This window comes from Salvelinus alpinus, chromosome 30, assembly GCF_045679555.1.
Source record: "Salvelinus alpinus chromosome 30, SLU_Salpinus.1, whole genome shotgun sequence".
In the NCBI taxonomy this organism is placed as follows: Eukaryota; Metazoa; Chordata; class Actinopteri; order Salmoniformes; family Salmonidae; genus Salvelinus; species Salvelinus alpinus.
In genome coordinates, this window is record NC_092115.1 from 18,155,640 (window position 1) to 18,179,721 (window position 24,082).

At 43.1% G+C, this 24,082-nt stretch overlaps 3 protein-coding genes and 4 non-coding genes across 11 annotated transcripts in view; 1 reads left to right on the forward strand and 6 right to left on the reverse strand.

Moving 5' to 3' along the window:
- LOC139560597 (uncharacterized) overlaps positions 1–10,498 on the reverse strand; it is a 24,561-nt gene extending 14,063 nt beyond the window's left edge. For both annotated transcript variants that reach the window (XM_071377521.1, XM_071377520.1), the window contains exons 1-2: positions 10,173–10,498; positions 8,703–8,760 (exon numbers count right to left, since the gene is read on the reverse strand). In XM_071377521.1, the coding sequence (XP_071233622.1) occupies positions 8,703–8,760; positions 10,173–10,234 (120 nt within the window). In that variant the 5' untranslated portion in view covers positions 10,235–10,498. The remainder of the gene's footprint in view (positions 1–8,702; positions 8,761–10,172) is intronic.
- Positions 10,499–10,992: 494 nt separating this feature from the next.
- On the reverse strand, positions 10,993–18,086 carry LOC139560601 (calreticulin-like). The gene is made up of 15 exons (XM_071377527.1): positions 17,958–18,086; positions 17,464–17,527; positions 17,241–17,287; positions 17,001–17,065; positions 16,766–16,824; positions 16,522–16,594; positions 15,392–16,043; positions 14,950–15,051; positions 14,419–14,622; positions 14,174–14,268; positions 13,876–14,085; positions 13,518–13,631; positions 13,204–13,347; positions 12,896–12,988; positions 10,993–11,956 (listed from the first exon to the last, which is right to left on the reverse strand). The coding sequence occupies exons 7-15, from the start codon at positions 15,477–15,479 to the stop codon at positions 11,741–11,743; spliced, it is 1,266 nt and encodes a 421-aa protein (XP_071233628.1). The 5' UTR covers positions 15,480–16,043; positions 16,522–16,594; positions 16,766–16,824; positions 17,001–17,065; positions 17,241–17,287; positions 17,464–17,527; positions 17,958–18,086; the 3' UTR covers positions 10,993–11,740.
- Positions 16,657–16,729, reverse strand: LOC139560680 (small nucleolar RNA SNORD47). Its single transcript, XR_011672019.1, has one exon. It is a non-coding gene; the product is annotated as a small nucleolar RNA SNORD47 (small nucleolar RNA).
- Positions 16,875–16,955, reverse strand: LOC139560682 (small nucleolar RNA snR60/Z15/Z230/Z193/J17). The gene has a single exon (XR_011672021.1). It is a non-coding gene; the product is annotated as a small nucleolar RNA snR60/Z15/Z230/Z193/J17 (small nucleolar RNA).
- LOC139560687 (small nucleolar RNA SNORD75) lies at positions 17,355–17,425 on the reverse strand. The gene has a single exon (XR_011672026.1). It is a non-coding gene; the product is annotated as a small nucleolar RNA SNORD75 (small nucleolar RNA).
- On the reverse strand, positions 17,594–17,673 carry LOC139560681 (small nucleolar RNA SNORD74). The gene has a single exon (XR_011672020.1). It is a non-coding gene; the product is annotated as a small nucleolar RNA SNORD74 (small nucleolar RNA).
- LOC139560598 (piggyBac transposable element-derived protein 4-like) lies at positions 18,080–22,665 on the forward strand. Of its 4 annotated transcripts, none has more exons than XM_071377523.1 (5): positions 18,080–18,190; positions 18,863–18,959; positions 19,098–19,232; positions 19,539–19,829; positions 20,043–22,665. In XM_071377523.1, exons 2-5 carry the CDS (start codon positions 18,886–18,888, stop codon positions 22,039–22,041), a joined length of 2,499 nt encoding a protein of 832 aa, XP_071233624.1. In that variant the 5' UTR covers positions 18,080–18,190; positions 18,863–18,885; the 3' UTR covers positions 22,042–22,665. The 4 variants fall into 4 exon arrangements, with proteins under 4 accessions (XP_071233624.1, XP_071233625.1, XP_071233623.1 ...); XM_071377524.1 differs by lacking the exon at positions 18,080–18,190 and adding an exon at positions 18,306–18,443; XM_071377522.1 differs by lacking the exon at positions 18,080–18,190 and adding an exon at positions 18,425–18,599.
- Positions 22,666–24,082: the final 1,417 nt, after the last annotated feature.

Consider the following 24,082-nt stretch of genomic DNA (forward strand, 5'->3'; position numbering starts at 1 on the left):
AAAAGGGGAGCAGAAAGGAGCAGAAATAGAAAGGGCAAGGGCAGTGGGAAGGAGAGGAGGGTAGTGTGCGAAAGAGAGAGAGAGGCACTTCAGACTTTCCTAAAGAGTATCAAAGGCTCTACACGCATGAGTATTCTGATAATGAGCTTCTCGATACACTAGAATAAGAGGTGTTATGAATGACAATGTGCTGTACTAACACGGAAAAATCACTTTATATTCACAGGCACCATCAACACTTCAATCTCTGGCGTGTCACACTTTGAGGGTTCTATTTTCAGACTAAAGCCTAAAGAGCTATGTAGTATATTTATAACTACTGAAAGAAGTAGAGCTGAGAGAAAATCTCACTGTAGTGACTTAGACCTGTATATGCCACTAGAGAGCTGCTTCACTCAGGCACAATATGCACAGCTCATCCTGACAGTTGGTTAATGTCTGGAAAGGATTTCAGCCCTTCTGCTCAAGGCCCTAAGAGTTAACAACGGGGGATCAAGTTGTAATAATTTTGGGACATTATCCCAGATAGCAAGCTGACACAGAGACAATTCAAGGCCAACTTGCTATCTTGCCAACCAAATCTGAAATGTATCTAATGTCAGTTGCTATCTTGGATGAGGGGAAGTTAATTCACTTGAGTAACCTTCACAATGCTACAATGCATCTATCATGCATTTACTACCATGTATGCATGTAGAAGCAGTTCATTCTGCACTGACTTTTGGGAAAAAATGGTGTTTGATCAAATACAAAGTTATTTTACAGACAACAAATTAACAACAGACTTTCAGCATGCTTATAGGGAAGGGCACTCAACACTGACACAACTGACTGATGATTGGCTGAAATAAATTGATAGTAAGAAGATTGTGGGAGCTGTTTTGTTAGACTTCAGTGCAGCTTTTGATGTCATTGATCATAACCTATTTTAAATAAAACGTAGGTGTTATGGATTTGCATCCTCTGCCTTATTATGGATTGAGAGTTACCTATCTATTAGAACACAGAGTGTTTTTGTTAATGGAAGCCTCTCTCATGCTAATTCAGTTGTGTGTGATGTACCACAGGGCAGCCGGTTAGGGCCATTATTGTTTTCTGTTTTACAAATGACCTTCCACTGACCTTGAATAAAGCCGGTGTCTATGTACACTGATGACTCAACAGTATACACGTCGGCTGCAACAGTAAAAAAAAAAACTGATTCACTTAACATAGAGCTCCAGTCAGTTTTAGAATGGGTAACTAGCAATAGGCTGGTGCTAAATATCTCAAAAACTAAAAGCATTATTTTGGGGCCAAATCACACGCTCAATGCTAAACTTCATTTAGATCTATTATTGAATAATGTGGCCATTGAGCAAGTTGAAGAGACTAAACTGCTGGGTGTAACCCTAGTTAGCAAGCTTTCATGGTCAAAACATAGACTCAATGGTTGCTAAAATAGGAAGAGGTCTGTCCATGATAGGGCATTGTTCTGCCTTCGTGACATCTCAGTCGACCAGACAGGTCCTACAGGCCCTAGTTTTGTCGCACCTGGACTACTGCTCACTCTTCCACCCCAGGTAACTCAAGGTAGCAATAAAACCAGTTTTAAAAAAACAGATAAAACAACACCTTACTGCGCAAAGAGAACTGTGAAGAGACACAGCCATTTTCAAATCAAATCAAATCAATTTTTATTTGTCACATGCGCCAATATAACAGGTGTAGACCTTACAGTGAAATAGTTACTTACAAGCCCTTAACCAACAATGCAGTTTTAAGAAAATACCCCCAAAAATTACAAAAGTTAGAGATAAGAATAACAAATAATTAAAGAGCAGCAGTAAATAACAATAGCGGGGCTATATACAGGGGGTACCGGTACAGAGTCAACGTCAATGTGTGGGGGCGCCGGTGTCGAGGTAATATGTACATGTGGGTAGAGTTATTAAAGTGACTATGCATAGATGATAATAGCAGAGAGTAGCAGCAGCGCACCAGGGGAGGGGGGGGGGGGGGCAATGCAAATAGTCTGGGTAGTCATTTGATTAGCTGTTCAGGAATCTTATGGTTTGGGGGTAGAAGCTATTTAGGAGCTTCTTGGACCTAGACTTGGCGCTCCGGTACCGCTTGCCATGCGATAGCAGAGAGAACAGTCTATGACTAGGGTGGCTGGAGTCTTTGACAATTTTTAGGGCCTTCCTCTGACACCGCCTGGTATAGAGGTCCTGGATGGCAGGACTATGGTGTTGAACGCTGAGCTGTAGTCAATGAATAGCATTCTCACATAGGTGGTCCTTTTGTCCAGGTGTGAAAGGGCAGTGTGGAGTGCAATAGAGATTACATCATCTGTGGATCTGTTGGTGCGGTATGCAAGTTGTAGTGGGTCTAGGGTTTCTGGGATTTTGGTGTTGATGTGAGCCATGACCAGCCTTTCAAAGCATTTCATGGCTACAGACGTGAGTGCTACGGGTCTGTAGTCATTTAGGTAGTCATTTATATATATTGTATTGTAATTTGCACTGTACTATGTATTATACCTAGATATTGTGTGTATGTACTGATATGTAGGCTGTGTGTGACGTTTTAAATGTATGTATTTCAGTCCTTGACGAATAATGTTCTGTAATATGTATTATGTCATGTTTCATGTGGACCCCAGGAAGAGTAGCTGATGCTTTTGCAACGGCTAATGGGGATGCTAATAAATACCAAAACACCAAATACATTGCAGCTATTTGACAGCAGAAAACCCAGTGGATCAGGGACTGTATTCAGAAATGACCTAATCCTAGATCAGCACTCCTTTTTTAATACGGGCACAGTAGCATAGACATCTGCAACAATAATCTTTTTTAATAATACCACTAGCCGAGAGATAGGAAATCAGTTTTTGGTGAGATCCTGTCTGGGCCACCTCACGGAAATTAGAGATATGCTGTTGTCGGGGGATGGAGAGCTCCATACCAGGTTGTTGCTGGGTTTCAAAAATAAAATATCATACATCACAATGTCATCCCAGCAGGCAGCGGTGCACTGAAAGCTTTCAAAGTGTATAGTAGTTAACATAATGATGGTCTTTCCTATGATGCTGAAGAACACCAGTAGATATGATCTGTGTTCTAATGGCCTGATAGTACTGTGTATGCATTTGGCTCTGTAAGTACAGAGATAGCCTTCTCTAAAAACTGGCAATAAGAGATGCATAAAGGAAAATGGAATCTGCTCATTAAAGGCTACCGATTTCCCGAAGGAATACAAATACCTGTACTTTAATCTCGGTACGCCTTCCTCAATCCTTATACACAGAATCACACAGCAACCTAGAGGCCTCTGAGCTAACAAACATATTACATACAGTACTGTATTCTCATGTTTTAGGGCTCCCGAGTTGTGCAGCGGTCTAAGGCACTGCATCTCAGTGTTAGAGGCGTCACTACAGACCCTGATTCGATTCCAGGCTGTATTACAACAGGCCGTGATTGGGAGTCCCATAGGGCGGCGCATAATTGGCCCAGTGTCGTCCGGGTTAGGGTTTGGCCGGGGTAAAGATGGCGCCGACAGAGATGGTCGCCTCACTTCGAGTCCTTAGGAAACTATGCAGTATTTTGTTTTTTTATGTATTATTTCTTACATTGTTACCCCAGGAAATCTTAAGTCTTATTATATACAGCCGGGAAGAACTATTGGATATAAGAGCGACGTCAACTTACCAACATTACGACCAGGAATACGACTTTCCCGAAGCGGATCCTCTGTTTGGACCACCAAGACAATGGATCTAATCCCAGAAGCCGACCCAAAACAACGGTGCCGCAGAAGGGGCAGACGGAGCGGCCTCCTGGTCAGGCTCCGTAGATGTGCACATCGTCCACCGCTCTGGAGTATACTACTCGCCAATGTCCAGTCTCTTGACAACAAGGTAGATGAAATTCGAGCAAGGGTTGCCTTCCAGAGAGACATCATAGATTGTAACATTCTCTGTTTCACGGAAACATGGCTCTCTCGGGATATGAAGCCATCGGGCTTCTCCATGCATTGCGCCGACAGAGATAAACACCTCTCTGGGAAGAGGAAGGTCGGGGGTGTATGCTTCATGATAAACGACTCATGGTGTAATCATAACAACATACAGGAACTCAAGTCCTTCTGCTCACCCGACCTAGAATTCCTTACAATCAAATGCCGGCCATATTACCTACCAAGAGAATTCTCGACAGTTATCGTCACAGATGTGTACATTCCCCCTCAAGCAGACACCAAGACGGCCCTCAAGGAACTTCACTGGACTCTATGTAAACTGGAAACCATATGTCCTGAGGCTGCATTTATTGTAGCTGGGGATTTTAACAAAGCAGAATTGAGAACAAGGCTACCTAAATTCTATTAGCATAATGATTACACTACGCGCGGGGGTAATACACTTGATCACTGCTACTCTAACTTCCGCGATGCTTACAAAGCCCTCCCTTCGACAAATTCGACCACGATGCCATCTTGCTCCTACCGTTTTATTGGCAGAAACTCAAGCAGGATGTACCAGTGACTAGATATTTACATTTACATTTAAGTCATTTAGCAGACGCTCTTATCCAGAGCGACTTACAAATTGGTGCATTCACCTTATGATATCCAGTGGAACAACCACTTTACAATAGTGCATCTAACTCTTTTAAGGGGGGGGGGGGTTAGAAGGATTACTTTATCCTATCCTAGGTATTCCTTAAAGAGGTGGGGTTTCAGGTGTCTCCGGAAGGTGGTGATTGACTCCGCTGACCTGGCGTCGTGAGGGAGTTTGTTCCACCATTGGGGTGCCAGAGCAGCGAACAGTTTTGACTGGGCTGAGCGGGAACTGTACTTCCTCAGAGGTAGGGAGGCGAGCAGGCCAGAGGTGGATGAACGCAGTGCCCTTGTTTGGGTGTAGGGCCTGATCAGAGCCTGAAGGTACGGAGGTGCCGTTCCCCTCACAGCTCCGTAGGCAAGCACCATGGTCTTGTAGCGGATGCGAGCTTCAACTGGAAGCCAGTGGAGAGAGCGGAGGAGCGGGGTGACGTGAGAGAACTTGGGAAAGTTGAACACCAGACGGGCTGCGGCGTTCTGGATGAGTTGTAGGGGTTTAATGGCACAGGCAGGGAGCCCAGCCAACAGCGAGTTGCAGTAATCCAGACGGGAGATGACAAGTGCCTGGATTAGGACCTGCGCCGCTTCCTGCGTGAGGCAGGGTCGTACTCTGCGAATGTTGTAGAGCATGAACCTACAGGAACGGGTCACCGCCTTGATGTTAGTTGAGAACGACAGGGTGTTGTCCAGGATCACGCCAAGGTTCTTAGCACTCTGGGAGGAGGACACAATGGAGTTGTCAACCGTGATGGCGAGATCATGGAACGGGCAGTCCTTCCCCGGGAGGAAGAGCAGCTCCGTCTTGCCGAGGTTCAGCTTGAGGTGGTGATCCGTCATCCACACTGATATGTCTGCCAGACATGCAGAGATGCGATTCACCACCTGGTTATCAGAGGGGGGAAAGGAGAAGATTAATTGTGTGTCGTCTGCATAGCAATGATAGGAGAGACCATGTGAGGATATGACAGAGCCAAGTGACTTGGTGTATAGCGAGAATAGGAGAGGGCCTAGAACAGAGCCCTGGGGGACACCAGTGGTGAAAGCACGTGGTGCGGAGACAGATTCTCGCCACGCCACCTGGTAGGAGCGACCTGTCAGGTAGGACGCAATCCAAGCGTGGGCCGCGCCGGAGATGCCCAGCTCGGAGAGGGTGGAGAGGAGGATCTGATGGTTCACAGTATCAAAGTCAGCCGATAGGTCTAGAAGGATGAGAGCAGAGGAGAGAGAGTTAGCTTTAGCAGTGCGGAGCGCCTCCGTGACACAGAGAAGAGCAGTCTCAGTTGAATGACTAGTCTTGAAACCTGACTGATTTGGATCAAGAAGGTCATTCTGAGAGAGATAGCAGGAGAGCTGGCCAAGGACGGCACGTTCAAGAGTTTTGGAGAGAAAAGAAAGAAGGGATACTGGTCTGTAGTTGTTGACATCGGAGGGATCGAGTGTAGGTTTTTTCAGAAGGGGTGCAACTCTCGCTCTCTTGAAGACGGAAGGGACGTAGCCAGCGGTCAAGGATGAGTTGATGAGCGAGGTGAGGTAAGGGAGAAGGTCTCCGGAAATGGTCTGGAGAAGAGAGGAGGGGATAGGGTCAAGCGGGCAGGTTGTTGGGCGGCCGGCCGTCACAAGACGCGAGATTTCATCTGGAGAGAGAGGGGAGTTATATATAGATACCTGTATCTGTGTACCTGTATATATAGATGTACCAGTGACTTGAGGATAATATAGTGCCACCGTCGCGGCCCACTAACAAGGACGGCCCCCCCTCTCCTTCTCCGTGGCCGACGTGAGTAAAAATGTAAATGTGTTAACCCTCGCAGGGCTGCTGGCCCAGACGGCATCTCTAGCCGCGTCCCCAGAGCATGCGCAGACCAGCAGGCTGGTGTGTTTACGGACATATTCAATCTCTCCCTATCCCAATCTGCTGTCCCCACATGCTTCAAGATGGCCACCACTGTTCCTGTACCCAAGAAGGCAAAGATAACTGAACTAAATGAGTAGCACTCACTTCTGTCATCATGAAGTGCTTTGAGAGACTAGTCAAGGATCATATCACCTCCACCTTACCGGCCACCCTAGACCCACTTCAGTTTGCATACCGCCCCAACAGCCATCACGCTGCACACTGCCCTATCCCATCTGGACAAGAGGAATACCTATGTAAGAATGCTGTTCATTGACTACAGCTCAGCATTCAACACCATACTACCCTCCAAGCTCATCATCAAGCTGGAGGCCCTGGGTCTCAACCCCACCCTGTGCAATTGGGTCCTGGACTTTCTGACGGGCCGCCCCCAGGTGGTGAGGGTAGGAAACAGCATCTCCACTTCGCTGACCCTCAACACTGGGGCCCCACAAGGGTGCGTGCTCAGCCCCCTCCTGTACTCCCTGTTCACCCACGACTGCGTGGCCATGCACGCCTCCAACTCAATCATAAGGTTTGCAGACGACACAACAGTAGCTGGCTTGATTACCAACAACGACGAGACAGCCTACAGGGAGGAGGTGAGGGCACTCGGAGTGTAGTGTCAGGAAAACAACCTCTCACTCAACGTCAACAAAACAAAGCAGATGATAGTGGACTTCAGGAAACAGCAGAGGGAGCACTCCCCTATCCATATTGAAGGAACAGCAGTGGAGAAGGTGAAAAGTTTTAAGTGCCTCGGCGTACACATCACAGACAAACTGAAATGGTCCACCCACACAGACAGTGTGGTGAAGAAGACGCAACAGTGCCTCTTCAACCTCAGGAGGCTGAAGAAATTTGGCTTGTCACACAAAACCCTGACAAACTTTTCCGGACGCACAATCGAGAGCATCCTGACGGTCTGTATCACAGCCTGGTACAGCAACTGCACCGCAAGGCTCTCCAGAGGGTGGTGCGGACTGCACAACACATCACCGAGGGCAAACTACCTGCCCTTCATGACACCTACAGCACCCGATGTCACAGGAAGGCCAAAAAGATAATCAAGGACAACAACCACCCGACCATCCAGAAGGCGAGGTCAGTACAGGTGCATCAAAACTGGGACCGAGAGACTGAAAAACAGCTTCTATCTCAAGGCCACCAGACTGCTAAACAGCCATCACTAACTCAGAGAGGCTGCTGCCTACATTGAGACCCAATCACTGTCCACTTTAATAAATGGATCACTAGTCACTTTAAACAATGCCACTTTAAATAATGCCACTTTAATAATGTTTACATATCTTACAATACTCATATCATATGTATATACTGTATTTTATACCATCTATTGCACCTTGCCTATGCCGCTCGGCCATCACTCATCCATATATTTACATATACATATTCTCATTCACCCCTTTAGATTTGTGTGTATTAGGTAGTTGTTGGGAAATTGTTAGATGACTTGTGAGATATTACTGCACTGTCGGAACTAGAAGCACAAGCATTTCGCTACATTCGCATTAACATCTGCTAACCATGTGTATGTGACCAATAATATTTGATTTAATTTGATTTGGTAGGCCGTCATTGTAAATAAGAATTTGTTCTTAAATGACTTGCCTAGTTAAATAAAAAAAAGGGGGAAAAATGTGTGGTGCCATTTGTAAAGCCATCCCCCTGGGCAAAAACTTGTTGAATCAACGTTGTTTCCACGTCATTTCAACCCAAACAATCTAAGTGATGACGTTGAATCAACATGGGAAACTAACTGGATTTACAAAATGTCATCAACGTAAGGGCATTTTGTTCTTTTAACCTAAATCCAATGACATGGTGACATTTGTTGTTGATTTCACATTGAATTCACGTGAGTTGACAACTCAATCAAATTTAAATCAAATTTAGACGTTGAACTGATATCTGTGTCCAGTGGGAGGTGTCTTGATCAGTCCAGGAGAATATAATTAGGCTCGCACATATCACATACACCGTATGCAGTGAAACATGAGAGCACATGCACAGACTCATGCACACACCTTCACACGCACGCACACACACAGACACACATTCACACATACACACATTCTAACACACACGAACACACACACATTCAAAAGGCACACACATTCACACACACACATACACACATGCACATACACACACAGATGACAATATAAGAAACGTGCAGCCTTACTTTGATTTCTCCAGTCTTCTGAATGACACCCGCGTCCTGTTCCACAAAGTCCTGGTCCCTGGGGGAGAAGACAGGAATGTTTGACGAGGGCTGCACCTAACCATCCTCCCTTTCCTCCATCTCCACCTCCCCCCTCCCTCTTCCCCTCTTCCCCATCCTCCATCGCCACTCCATCCATTCTCTTTAGTATGTCAGTCATACAGACATAGCATATGGAACCAGAGGCAGGCTGTCCGTGAACACGTGTGTGTGTGTGTGTGTGTGTGTGTGTGTGTGTGTGTGTGTGTGTGTGTGTGTGTGTGTGTGTGTGTGTGTGTGTGTGTGTGTGTGTGTGTGTGTGTGTGTGTGTGTGAGAATATACCAACTGAGCATGTGCAAAGGGGTTGCGTGTAGATGGAGAATGAGTCAGAGAGGGCGGGAGGGAAGAGAGGGATGAGAGAAGGAGAGGACATGAAAGAGAGGTGCAGTCGTATTTCCAGGGAAGACATAAGAAGCTTGCCCATCCTTGACAGGAGAATGAACTACCTCTTCCTCCTCCTACCATACCTGATTTACCACCGTGAAAGGTTAACAATCATAAGAAATAATGGGAATGTGCCATTCCTCAAGGACATGCTGTTCCTTAAACATTTCCATGACACCGAATGTATCTGTCATTGCAGAGTTAATATCACAGTGCTGTGTTACACTTAACCCCGCGCTCTCTCTATGCCAATGACTGTTTTCTTCAAGCTGCAGTATGGGCCATGCCTATGTGCTGTGACTTTTCAATTTGAAGCCTAACTGCCAGGTGAAAATCTCAGGGCTCAGAGGGCTGTAGTAAAATAGCCTTGTTTGAGAATGACTGTAATATAAATAGGACTGCAGTGTTAATGCAACACTATTGGCTCACCTGAAGACTCTCACCAATTGTGGAGTTCAATACAATACAGTTCTATGAAAGAGTTTAAACATTTGGCCCAATGCAAATTCTACACTGCAACTTTTCTTTAATGTAGTATACAGTAGGCTTATATAAAAGATCATCATAAATGGCAGGTTTACAAAAAATAATACAATGTGCAGTTAAAAGGCTATTCATAAGCCTACTATACATTTGCGGCATCCTATTAATATTTTCGTGATGGTCAAGAATTCCATTTTAGAATTTAATTAATTCCAGTCAATTTTAAATTAACCAATTGCTGTCTGTCTGTCTAAAATACATGTTATTGCTGGTGTATGTCCGTGAATATTGCATGCATAGACCAGCTACTGTACATTGAAAAGAGGTGAAACACTCGCTGCTTTGTTGCCTCTTACTGACCATTCATAAAAAAGCATCCCTTCAAAAATGATATTACTTAAATTGCATAGATGGGTCAGAAATTAACACGAACTCACTCTATTATGGATGATGGGTCAATGTATGTAGGCCTACAAGGAGATTTTCGTCAACTAAGCATTCCCTAATCCGTTATCGTTACCAACCTCTCACTGCAGGGTGCCCGTTGCCTTGGCGTCCGCAAGCAATCCAGTACAAAACGCATCATCTCTGCGGTACTCGCTCTCCCATCGCATCCCCAGGTACCCGACTAGATCTTGGCTGCGGTCCCGTGCACAAGGTGGGATCCCAAAGCGATTATCCGATTAGGTTTGGCTAGTTCGGTTATCTACCTTGAAATAACCGTGGTTGACTCTGTTTTTAGTAAACTGGCGCTGCTCCTAAATTTGACCATTTATCCTTGCCTCTTCCGACTCCATCATTGAGAGGTACAGTAGCTGCTTTTTCATCACGTGGGGGAGTCGACCCTTGAGACGGGATGAGTTCAGAGGCGCGGTACAAACATAACTGATTTGCGCTGTTTAAGTTGTCACTGTGCTACATGACAGAAGTTATACAGACCTTTGTATGATGAAAAATTTATATTTATAACAAGCTATTATGCTGACGCAGATAAACCTCCAATAAGTCACATTGGACCAAGAGACAGGATGCTGCTGAATGTTGGTGATACAAATATGCACTTTGGAGTGACAGTAGCTGGAATAGAATAAATTAAACTGTGTGCCTTTCTCATTATCCTATAAAGAGCAAGGCAATAACTCCCAACACACAGAAGAAAAAAAAACTTTCTTAGAAGATTTTATGAAAGGCTGTCAATGTTTGTCATTAATTCTGGTCTGTAGAAAAATGTCTCGAAGCATACGGTGCTACTTAATTAGCTTGGCTTCTAATTGCCTGTAGCATAAATTGTGTATTATATAGGCTATGATGATGATTTGTAACAAAGGGAACACTTTACACATGTAAAATCCAAACAACCGTCTTTTTTTTACTACTGTACAGTATTTTTGCACAACAATATCTGTAATCGTCATAATTTCCCAAATAAGGTTACAAATATCTACAGAAACAATAAGGGGGAACAAATGCAATAGGCTACATTAGGAAGTATGAGGTTACTGTGCGAGACAAAATACAACAGTGAAAACTCACAATGGAGTAAACATTTGACTTGGCTACAGTAGTTCATGGCTGAATGTCAATGGAATTAGAGGTTGGTGAATGAATTTGGCCTTGGTGAGGTTATAGATGCTACTTCTACCTAATAGTATGTCAGTATGTGACTGCATTTAGTTAGCAAATGGACATTGAATGAATGAGAAACTATCGCTATGCATGTCAAGGTTGAGTAGGATTCACATGGCGTACATATTCACTCAATGTGAATTAAGAAAACAAAACACACAAGCTTCATTCAATTAGACTTCATCTGTGATATTTGGTGGAGCAACAGACAATTAAAAGCATACTTACAAGAAATAGGTTCGTTTTGACTCACTGGTTTAACCAGTGAGTCAAAATCTAATAAGTTAAATAAAAAACATTTTTAAAAAATGTCACAGATTTTGCAGTAAAACCTAAATTACTTCTTCACCGCCCCTTCTCTCAACATTACTTTGAGGCCTGACTGACTGGATGGTAAAGCGAAATGACGCATAATCCCTCCCCAGGCTCAAAGGAAGATTCACCCCAATGAGAAAGTCAGTGTCCTCTAAAGTTCATCCTTTATAGAGTCTGTTTCCTCCTCTTCTTCCTCTGCTCCAGTCTCTTCTTCTTCCTCTTCACGGTCCTCTAACTCTTCCTCCTTCTCTTCTTCCTCCTCTTCTTCAGGCTCGTCTTTTGTCTGCTCTTTCCTCCCCATCTCTTCCACCTCTAGTTTCTTCCTCTCCTGTTCCTCCTGGGACACCTTCATCTTTTTCTCTGGATCCTACAAAACATGAAACAGCCATTTTAACAAACCACAGGAATTAGCATTTTTACAGTTTGTAGTGTAAATCAAATCAAATCAAATTTTTTATTAGTCACATACACATGGTTAGCAGATGTTAATGCGAGTGTAGCGAAATGCTTCTGCTTCTAGTTCCGACAATGCAGTAATAACCAACAGTAATCTAACCTAACAATTCCACAACTACTACCTTACACACACACACAAGTGTAAAGGGATAAGAATATGTACATAAAGATATATGAATGAGTGGTGGTACAGAACGGCATGGCAGATGCAGTAGATGGTATAGAGTGCGGTATATACATATGAGATGAGTACTGTAGGGTATGTAAACATAAAGTGGCATAGTTTAAAGTGGCTAGTGGTACATGTATTACATAAAGATGGCAAGATGCAGTAGATGATATAGAGTACAGTATATACATATGAGATGGGTAATGTAGGGTATGTAAACATTGTATTAAGTGGCATTGTTTAAAGTGGCTAGTGGTACATTTTTACATAATTTCCATCAATTCCCATTTTTAAAGTGGCTGGAGTTGAGTCAGTATGTTGGCAGCGGCCGCTAAATGTTAGTGGTGGCTGTTTAACAGTCTGTTAGGCAACGTTGCACTGTTAATGTACTGTTAGGCAACGTTGCAAATATGTCTTCATAAGGATCTGAAACCAAACTAGTGAATTTATTCAGACAAATAATCCTGTAACAAATTGTCAGATAACAAATTGGGGTTAGGGGAATGCGACTCAAGAGACACCAGTGTGAATACCCACTGGGCACACACTGTTTGAATCAACGTTGTTTCCACGTCATTTTAATGAAATAACGTTGAACCAACGTGGAATAGACGTTGAATTGATGTCTGTGCCCAGTGGGTATGTATTAAAGTTTGAACCTGAGAGGTGAGTACCACTGACCTTAGTCTGACCCCAGGTCTCATTGCCAACCTCTTCTGCCAGCGTAGCGTCGTCTGTGATCAGGAAGTTATCGAAGATGGTCCCAGATTTCACCTGTGACAGCAATGAACATGTCTGAATTACTCAAAATATTTCTGGGAAAAAATATTATTTCAGGGATGCATTTTCTCTTTTCAATTAAAAAGGAAAAATAGAGCCTTTGTAAATAATGATCACAAACGGAATAATTTTCAATAAGATTCCACTCTTTAGCATTACGTGTCAATAATTAAGGTATTGAAACGACTGAATAAGGTCCTCCACAGTACCTGCCACAGGTCCAGGCCAATGACGCCGATGCTGTCGAATCTGTATATTTCAGAGTCTGCGCTGTATTCTGGATTGTCAATCTCAGGATGCACCCATTTGCCATTGTAGTCAGGGTTATCGATCTTGTGGGGTTTCCATTCGCCCTGAGAAGGCAAACAAATCAATTAAACAGCTGTTCATATGACTGAAGTGGCAATAGAGAAAACTACCGTCATACTCGATGTCTCATAATCAAAAAACAAAATGTGGTCCTGTCATGTGTATAGGGCCAGGAAACACCTTAGCCCCAGTTATGAAGTGTCTGACTGCTTGCCTTATAGTCAGGGTTGGAGACCATGGGTGGCTCCCATTCACCGTCCATCTCATTGTCCCAATCCTCAGGCTTCTTAGCGTCAGGGTCAGCAATGTTCTCTGGCCTATCCCAGTCCTGACAAATGACAACATTGAATCATTAACCCCACATTAACAAAGTGAAAATCATTAAAGACATTCTACTCATAAAAGATTGACAAAAGGGATTGCTTTTGCATCAAGAGTAGCTGGCTAGATACCTGGTCGGCCAGTCAGTTTCTGCCATTGTCCTGCCAATACAATAATGTGGCTTGCTTGCATTGTTGAATGCAGAAACAGCCATGGGTCTCTAGACAGAGTGTCTACCGTTATCTACCCACCTCTGGTTTCTTATCGTCGGGGTCCTCCACCCTCTCCCTCTCGTCCCAGTCATCTGGCTTCACAGCCTCTGGGTCCTTGACCTTCTTAGGAGGCAGAATATCCCAGTCCTCCTCCAGACTTCCAGACTCCACTTTCTTGTTGTCAATCTTCACCTCGTACGTGTTGTCAGGGTTCAGGATCAGAGTGTACAGATGAGTGTACTCATCATCCTGGAAAACAAAAGAAATAACATTGATTTGATCCACCCAATGTGGACGTCACATGTCGAAAAAAGCACATTTGTGACATATGCTTTACCTTGCACCTGACGTCCTTGCTGATGAGGTGATTCCTGCCCTTGTAGTTGATAATGACATGAACTTTCTTGGTGCCTGGGCCACAGATGTCTGGACCTGGATATGGGAAAACCCCTATGATTAGCGGTACAAATTAAATATACAACCGGAACAATTTATCTACATGTTGAATGAGGGTACGGTGTAACAAGTGGTTATCAATCATTTTGCTAGTACCATCATTATCTCATTGGTAATGGACTTTACCGAACATGATGTTGTATTTGGAGTCTCCATGCATGTCTGCCTGGTCAAGGTCAGCGGGGAATAGTTTGATGTAGCCTCCCCCACAGTCGATGTTCTGCTCATGCTTCACAGTGAACTGGATCACCAGGGTCTTGCCCTGGTTGCTGAAGGGCTCAAATCGAGCAGAAGAAGAGTAGAAGCGGGCATCCTGGCTGGTCTGGAGACCTGAGGGGAATAAGATATGTTTTGGACTGTTTCAACTTCGGAGTTACCTCCTGCTCCACAGTCGAGAGGAAAAGCAGAAATGTGTAAGAGACTGATTCTGAAATTCTCAGAACAATGGTGGGGTCACGAAACTGACTGACCAGATGAGGTGTAGGCAGTCATTGTAAAATAAGAATTTGTTAACTGACTTTCTCTGGATTAAAAGTTTAATACAAATATTTTATCACATGGTCTTAATGTCAGAGGAATCAAATTATTGGACAAGCTTATCTTTAGCGTGCAGACCTTAAACTGCATGAAGCCTCAGGTTCATGACACGATAGTTACCTTTGTCTTTCTCTGGATCTCCATAGAATTTCCCAGGTGTCAGGACAAATTCCCCGTAGTCAGACCTATGGCTGGATTCAACCCACCGGGTAGTCCAAGCATCTGACAGCAAAAACAGAATCAAATACTAGAAAGGCCACAATATTGGCATAGTTGAATACAAATTCAGCTAACGTTAAAGGTTTATTCAAGCACTAGGCTAGCGTCACCCGTTGGCTAGGTAGATACATTTAATTAGCTGGCTAACTTGATAGCTAGCCAGCCATCATTTTGTAAGCGACTCGTGTGGATAAAAAGCAAACTAAACATACATTATTGCAGCTAACTATTGTCGTTTCATCATTATGGTTAGATTAGCTCACTGACAGTTAGCTAGGCTAGTTCGACATTTCCAGATGAATTTGGCAATAACGGCAGCCTACACGAAATTAATGGAACTCACCCCCATCTTCAAACTGCTCTTTAAAATACAGCGATGGTTCAGCACTGGCTAGTGCAATCAGTGCACCGAATAGCACCGACCCTCGCATGACGTGGCTTGCTAAATTTAAAATGATAGTTGACTAGCCTGCTAAACGCAGTTTCCCCACTCCCTGTCCGTCTGGCCAATCAGTCTACTCTGAACAAATGTCCGATTTTCATTGGTTGACAGGGTAGCCGAGCCCTTGACGCTGTGGTACAGCTAATGTACCATACTGTATTCAATAAACTACACAAATTTGCCAAACTCAATTTGGTATTATCGCTTGCCTGAAGCATCAAACTGCACCCACCACTGATATATAGGAACCACCTTCAAGTCATTTTCTCAGCGAATAGTTAATGTAGCAAATATGAAAAATGGCACAGATCGATTATGTACAAATTCCTTTATTGGTTCTGGACAATGAAGTTAAGACACATACTGGTTTTATTTACCAAGCTAAAGTAGAACACATGTACAGTTTAATGATTTTTTTTTTTTTTTTTTTTTTTTTAACATGTCTCCAAACAAATGGAGAAATTATAAATTCAAGCCAGTGATGCACTGCTTTCTTCAGGACAACTGTAGGTCAGTGGTAATGACAGTTCCTGCACACCCTCCTGACCAAATACTAGAAGGAAGGAAAAAAAGACAAGTGAGCCAAGTAAAGTCACTGGTAGGCTGAAACATTAGGAATCATTGGGGAGAGATCAGAATTCTTATTGTCATCAAGATCTCAGGGAGAGAGTTCAAGAATTGAATCATCATTTGCTAACCCCACAATATAACTATGGTTCATACAGACCAGAGGGGTATACTACAAAGCAGGATCAGCAAGTTAGCATTAGCCAGCTAACATTGATACAACTATATTGACAGGTCCATCAAGCAAGCTAAACCTGATATGGGTTTTTGGTTGCAGTCAATTACGGTGCCCATTTCAAGCTGATCTTGAAATGGGCAGTAAAGTACTGAATATTTTAGGTAAGATTGCAGACCAACTCATTGAGCCCACTGAAATATGCCCCTCGTGTAAAGGGTAAGACACTGAATCAGTGAGCCAGTGGCAGATACTGAAAAATGCTTTCTGCATGCGTAAAATAACATACCCGCTCAGTTGATTCACACGTGTTGAGGGAATTTATTGCATATTCATCTCGTCCTCCAACACACCCTTGGAACCTGGAGTGGGAATAAGCAATGGGTTCAGGAGCAGCACACCAAGAACAGATATTCACCATTAAACCCTCAGAAATAAATGGAACGGTTGGAGTATAATCAGTGTACTCATATGGCAGAATCTTTTCATCACTGGCTGTTGAAATGTAAAGGCAGTTTTGCTCAAGTGCTTACTTTTACTGGTGTCACAATGTTGACATCAACCAGGATCAGTCAGTCCCACCTCACCATGCCTGAAATTGGGAATTTGTCAAGAAACCATATTTAAAATCAAATCTAATAGCCAATACATCAGATAGGAGCAAAAGACAATGCTGATAGTTCCTCATGTTTAATCTGCTGAACTATGCAGTCATTGTATCAGCCATGGTTGAAAATTATGCTTGCAGCCAAAGTAAACAGGACTCACCATCAATGGTTCCTTGATCATTATGGCTGGAAATTCAGACTATGGGACTCCAGCTGGAGGCAAACCTGAAACAACGTTTGATCAAGATTGTTTCAGAGGGGTGGCATTTTAGAAAATTATAGCAGCAGACCATTTCATGGATCTAAGATCCGTCACAGTCTCAGATTCCCAATGATACTTTAATCAACGGCATAGCTAGTAAAAAATTCATAACAGCTAAGGGTTTCCATGAAAACATACCAGGATTGAGCGATCCCCTGGTTCCTCAGGGTCAGCAAGAAGTTAAGCTAAAAGGAAAACGTTCACTATTAAATTTGTCCAGTCATAAAATGTCAATCACATAGTTTAATAGATAGCCATCAGTTTGAAAATGTGTCAGAAATCACTTCTGTCCACTACTCTTATTCAAATATTCATCACAGGCTAAATATGAATTATAATGAGTTATCAATGTGTGCCATACCTGATTGTAAACCATTAGGCAGATACATTAGTAATCCAGGATCACGTGTGTTGTACTTCATAATCTGAAAATTTAGAGGGACGGTTAGATATCACAGACGTTATAGTGGAATGAAAAGTTGTATCCAATCCATGTCTTGTCAGTAAAGTTGGCGTTTCCTCAGACGTTTCAGATGTCCCTACCAACATGTTCTTCATCACATCAGACACGGATTAAATTCCAGACAATTTACTTAAATATTTAGAATGTGTTGATTCTGAAGTAAAGTAGAAGTAAAGTCGGCTGTTGTGTGAGAGATGTAGCCAAGCTATAGTAGTTAGTGTCAACAAGTTCTTGCACACATGGCAGGCCAAGCATGCACCTTGACTTAACGTTACATGCAAGTAAAATACTAATAGCAAAGCTGGCCACCAAGCACAATGTTAATTTGATACCAGTATATAGTTCCTCATTTCACGTTAAACTATTTGGTAAAAACATAATCGAATAGTTACCCTTTTTTGAAGAGCACAATATGAACCCCATTTCAACGGCTGAGTTCAGCGCGGAAAAGAATTTCAGACGGGGCGACGTTAGTATTTGTACTGTGCCCCCGCTGGCTTGTGGGTAAAATTGGCGTCACATTACATGACGTTGTGCGCTATGTTGTTTATGCTTTGTTGAATGCTATTCTGGATCCTTGGGACGTCCCAACTCTGACGTTGCCCCATTGCAGTAAATGGTTAAGGTAAGGGTTAACGTTAGGGTTAGGCAAGGGTTATGGTTAAGGTAAGGGCAGGAGTTAAGGTTAGAGTAGGGACGTTCCAAAGATCCCGGGTCACCCGCCATTCCACTCGCTAGTGCTTCGTTCCATCAGATAACCTTTATGGTGCTTCTGGTATGGCGTCTACCATGTAATGCCATAATTATACCTAAACACAGCTATCCACCTAAACGTGGAGAAACGAAATACATGGTTGCAAGCCGTCAGCACTAACCAGGTAGCTAAGTGAACAGACAGTAAATGTGTTAGCTAGCTAGGTGGGGTAGCTGGTTAGAAATCTGCATGGGGTCCCACTGTGGGGATTGCTTGACAGACCTGATAAACCTAACCACGGCCACAAATGAAAATCATAGCCAAGCCAGCTAGCTCACAGGTAAACAATAGCTTGTTTTGAATTGCTGTTTCCTAAATCCCTAAAAAGCCTAATATTAGGAGTGTGTAGTCTATTGTCAGACAACCATTTCAAGTCATCTGTATTTATGAACTCAGAAATCTAGCTAAAGTTATAAAAAATCTATATATGTTGGAGAAAGTTTCAGTGCCAACCGATTTCAGTACCAACCGAAATGTGGTATTGTTAGCTGGGTAACTCAATGATCTAACTTACCCCCTGGTGTGTATGTGTTGTGGTTTCAGGCTGTGGAGATAGCCAGTGGGTAATGATGGAGCAGGAGGACGTGCGGGACACAATTGGTCAGGCCAGACACTCTCTCTTTGGATGCAACAACAAGAGGTTAGTGTGTGCTAATGAATGCTTTATAGATGTTGTCTAGTGCTCTTCAAAATCATTACCATGTCACTCATCACTGTTCAACAAATTGGGCATGATCTTCTCACCCTTAATTTAATATTTGATTAAAATGGCATACAGGGGGGATAAAAGGCAACGACAAAACAGCACTGACGAGGATAGAGGGGAAGTACAAGAGAATGACTGGGATGAAAACTATGAATGTGACAGCAACATATCATATTTCGAAGATGAGATGGATCGACTTTTGGACCCGTAAGTACAATAAGTTTCACTATTACGACTTCTCTCACATCATTCCTTGACGACTACAGTACTGATACATATCATAGCTAGCTGTATGTGCAAATCTTATGGAATGCAGCATACACCTTGAATTATGTGTTTGTGTTGGGCCACTCATTCTCAGTAAGCATGTGATATTGTATATGATTTTTTTTTTATCACAGAATTGTATTTCTTGACTATTAAAGATGAAGGACTATTCACTTGTGCTAGGGATGTCACAATAAACAGATTTTGCTTCACCCTGACTACATTTTTTCATTGATTTGTTTTCAGAGAGGAAAATAAAGACTGTTGGACAGAACCTTCAGAGACTGTAGACGGCAATGGGGCAGCAGTTACAGAGACTAGAGGGAGGGAAGACTCCCTGTCCAATGGAACAGAAGTTATAGAGCTTAGAGTGGGCAGTGATTCTCCTCCCTGTAGGACAGCAGTTATAGAGACTAGAGGGAAGGATGACTCCCCTCCCAAAGCGACAGTCTCTTCACAGTCCAGAGTAAGGTTTCCCTCGTCTTCCTCCTTAATAGATTCCGATTTCAAAGAAGAGTTGGATCAACTTATGGACCAGTGAGTTGAATCAGTTTCAGTATTATAACTTGTCTCATAAACTGCAATCCCTTGACCACTACATGTGATATTATGCCTTCAAATGATGGTATGATTATTATTTTCTCACACATAAATTTGTTCCTTGACTATTATATATTTGCATGTACTAGGGATGTCACAATTAACTGATTTTGCTCACTCTTATCCTTTTTTGTCTTTGATACGTTTCAGAGAGGAAGATGAAGACGGTTGGACAGAACATTCAGAGACTGTAGACGGGAATGATTCCCCGTCCAATGGGACAGACTCTTCACAGCCCAGAGTAAGGGGTTCCTCCCCTCTCTCCACTGAGGCTTCAGAGTCCAGTGAGGAGGATGAAGACACATTTTCCTTTGAGACAGAAGCCATAGAGACCAGAGCTTCAAAAAAGAGAAAAACCATCTCCAGCCCTAAAGGAACACAGAAAAAGGGGCAAAAGAAGGCCAGGCCTCCATCCTCTCCCCTCTGGTTATCCAGCCCTGCCAAATCCAGAAGGAACGCTCATGCAGCCACACCTCTTATCATTGGGTCAGAGAGGAGGTGGAAGACTGAGGATGAACCAGACCAAGAGCCTAAACTGTTCCCATTCGAACCAGCTAGGACTCCTGGACCCCAGCTAGACACTTCAAAGAACTACACTGTTCTAGAGCTCTTCCAGCTCTTCTTCAGTAATGACATTGTTGATACTCTCTGCTCAAACACCAACAAGAATGCCAAGAGAAGACATGAACAGGGATTTAAACCTGTATCTGTGGAGGAAATGTACAACTACCTCAGCATTGTAATCTATATGGGTCTGCTGAATGTGCACACTGTATCAGACTACTGGGTCCCGAACAGGTTGTATGGTATTCCTTTTTGCCGTACAGTCATGACTATGACAAGATTTCGGGCAATCACCTATTCACTGCACATGAGTGACCCAGCAGAGGATGAGGAAAACGACAAGAAGAAGGGGACTGCAGGGTATGATCGGCTCATGAGAATCAAACCTCTCAAAGACCAGATATTGGCGGCATGCAGAGCCTTCTACCACCCATTCCAGAACCTTTCCATTGATGAGCGTACGGTGCGCTCCAAGGCCCGCCACGGCCTCAAACAATACATTAAATCCAAGCCCTACAGGTATGGATTCAAGCTGTATGTTTTAGCAGATTCAAGAAATGGCTATACCTGCGAATTCAATGTCTTTATGAGCAAGAACCAATCTGCTTCAGGAAAAGGGGAGAGCTATGACGCTGTCATGGACCTGTTGAATATCCCTCACTTGGGCACTGGGTACCACATTTACGTTGATAATTATTTCACCAGCGCCACTCTCTTCCGTGACCTGTACAAGAACAAATTAGGAGCTTGTGGAACCATACGTGAAAACCGTGTGGGCCTCGCTGGTGTTCAAGAGAACAGTATGCCACCCAGAGCAAAGAGAGGGACCATCCGCTGGCTTCGTGACGGGGAGCTGCTCTTCACCAAGTGGATGGACGCACGACCAGTCATCATGTGTACCACCATCCATAAAGCCTTTGCAAAGGAGCAGGTGCAACGACGCAAGAGGTTAGAGGATGGCACCTGGACAACAGAGCCTGTACCCGCCCCAGCGCCAATCAAGTCCTACAACAAGTATATGGGGGGTGTGGACCTGTCTGATTCCCTTATCAAATGCTACAGTGTGGCACAGAAAACCATGAAGTGGTACAAGACCTTCTTCTACCACTTTGTAGATGTTGCTGTGGTGAACAGCTGGCTCATGCACAAGGACATGGCCGTGACTAAGAACACAAAGCCCATGGCCCAAAAACAGTTCAGGGAGAAGCTGTGTTCGCAGCTTGCTGACATTGCACTGAAAAGAGATGTTCAGGAGGAGAGGGGCGAGGAGCAGAAGAAACAACCGAGCGAACAGCGATTGGAAATGCAGGGTGAAAAGCATGGTGAAAAACAGGATGAAAAGCAGGGTGAAGAAGAGGAAGAGGTGGAAGTTGGTTTATTGTGCTGTCCTGTGCCCACAAAAGATCCCATCACTGTTGCGTTGTGTAATAAAGCTTCTGAGGGAAGGAGGCAGTGTCATTTGTGTAAGCACAAGACCATTTGGCAGTGCGAGTCCTGCAAGGTGGCACTCTGCATAATACCAGATAGGAACTGCTTCAGAATATGGCATGTGAAAAAAGACAATGACGAGCAAGATTCAAGTTAGTAGTTTATTTTCGTTCCAGGGGTTAGGCCTACAGGATTTCTGAATTGGTGGGATGTATAGGGAATTGTTGCGCCTATATATTGTCACACATTGGGCCAGTAACCGAAAGGTCGCTGGTTTGAATACCTGATCCGACAAGGTGAAAAATCTGTCGACGTGCCTTTGAGCAAGGCACTGTACCCTAATTTGCCCCAGGGGCGCCATACGACTATGGCTGGCCCTGTAAATCAACAGATTTCACTGCACCTATCTGGTGTATGTGATGACAAAACTATATTTTTTATTTTTTATTCAAATGTATTTGTGTTCACCACAAATGTTTGCTTATGGTTGCCAATAGTTTTGTGCGGTAAACACATGGCTTGCTATAACTGCCAAAAGCTCAACAATGATTTCTATATCACATATCAGGAATTGCTGAACAAAAAAACATTGGAAGACATTTTGCTGTCCATTAGAAAATTAGCAACTGTTTTTTTTATTGATCATTTTGGAAATTGTTTCAGATCATTCTGAATTTGTTGTTCACCTTTATGCTTTGGAATTGCCACTTTGGGAACATTTCAGCTTGCCTGCTTTGGTTACCAGGGTTTGTGTTAATAAATAAAAACATCTATAACATTCCCTCTGTATTCTTTCCATTTTATTTAATTGTTTCATTAAATTACATTTTGAAATGTACGCAACGAATTGAACTATGTTTCTTTTTTTAGGTGTCTTGTTTTGACATATTATCTTATGTCTCCAATAATGTACCATATTAGTGGGGGATAGTATCTGATGGATTAACAGAATCTGATAGGAACAGTATATAATTGATTCAGTTTGGACACAAATATTATGATTGACTTCAAAATATGTATTTAGATAGAACTTTCACATGAGCATTCTGGAGCTGGACTTCTCACAGTTCTCCTGAGATCAACTTCTTTGACTCTTGTATTGATCCAAATGATTATCGCCTCCTTGGAGTCTGTTTCCTCCTTGTCATAACTGTACCAGAGACATTTGAATCTGTCCCTGCTGAGTTCGGCAGCAGCAGGGCCAGTATGTTAAAGATGCACTATTCAGAAATTGTTCTGGTATTTCCTGGTTGCTAAAATTGTAATAGTTCACCTAATTTTAGTTTATTCTACAAAAAAACAAGTATAGTGTAGGGAATCATTGTACAATCTAAACCACAATTAAATATATTTTCCATAACCAATAATTATGTCCAGCTGTTTGAAGCTGGTGTACAAAACTGAAAGTAAAAGACACAAAAACAAAACAACCACAGACCACGTGTAACCACACCAGCCCAGGACCTCCACATCTGGCTTCTTCACCTGCGGGATCGTCAGAGACCAGCTACCTGGACAGCTGATGAAACTGAGGAGTATTTCTGTCTGTAATAAAGCCCTTTTGTGGGGAAAAACTCATTCTGATTGGCTGCGCCTGGCTCCCCAGTTGGTGGGCCTGGCTCCCAAATGGGTAGGCCTGCCCAGTCGTGAAATCCATAGATTAGGGCCTAATTTATTTATTTAAATTGACTGATTTCCTAATATGAACTGTAACTCAGTAAAATCATTGAAATTGTGGCATGTTGTGTTTATATTTTTGTTCAGTATATTTTTGTGATGTCAGTGTTACTTTTGTCTGAAAAGGTACAGATGGTTCTGAAGCAGCAACTTTTTCCTGATTTCCTGATATTGTGTGTCTGTAAAAGGTATAAAAACTAGGCTGAGCCTTGCCCATCTACAGTGGGGCAAAAAAGTATTTAGTCAGCCACCAATTGTGCAAGTTCTCCCACTTAAAAAGATGAGAGAGGCCTGTAATTTTCATCATAGGTACACTTCAACTATGACAGACAAAATGAGAAAAAGAAATCCAGAAAATCACATTGTAGGATTTTTTATTAATTCATTTGCAAATTATGGTGGAAAATAAGTATTTGGTCACCTACAAACAAGCAAGATTTCTGGCTCTCACAGACCTGTAACTTCTTCTTTAAGAGGCTCCTCTGTCCTCCACTCGTTACCTGTATTAATGGCACCTGTTT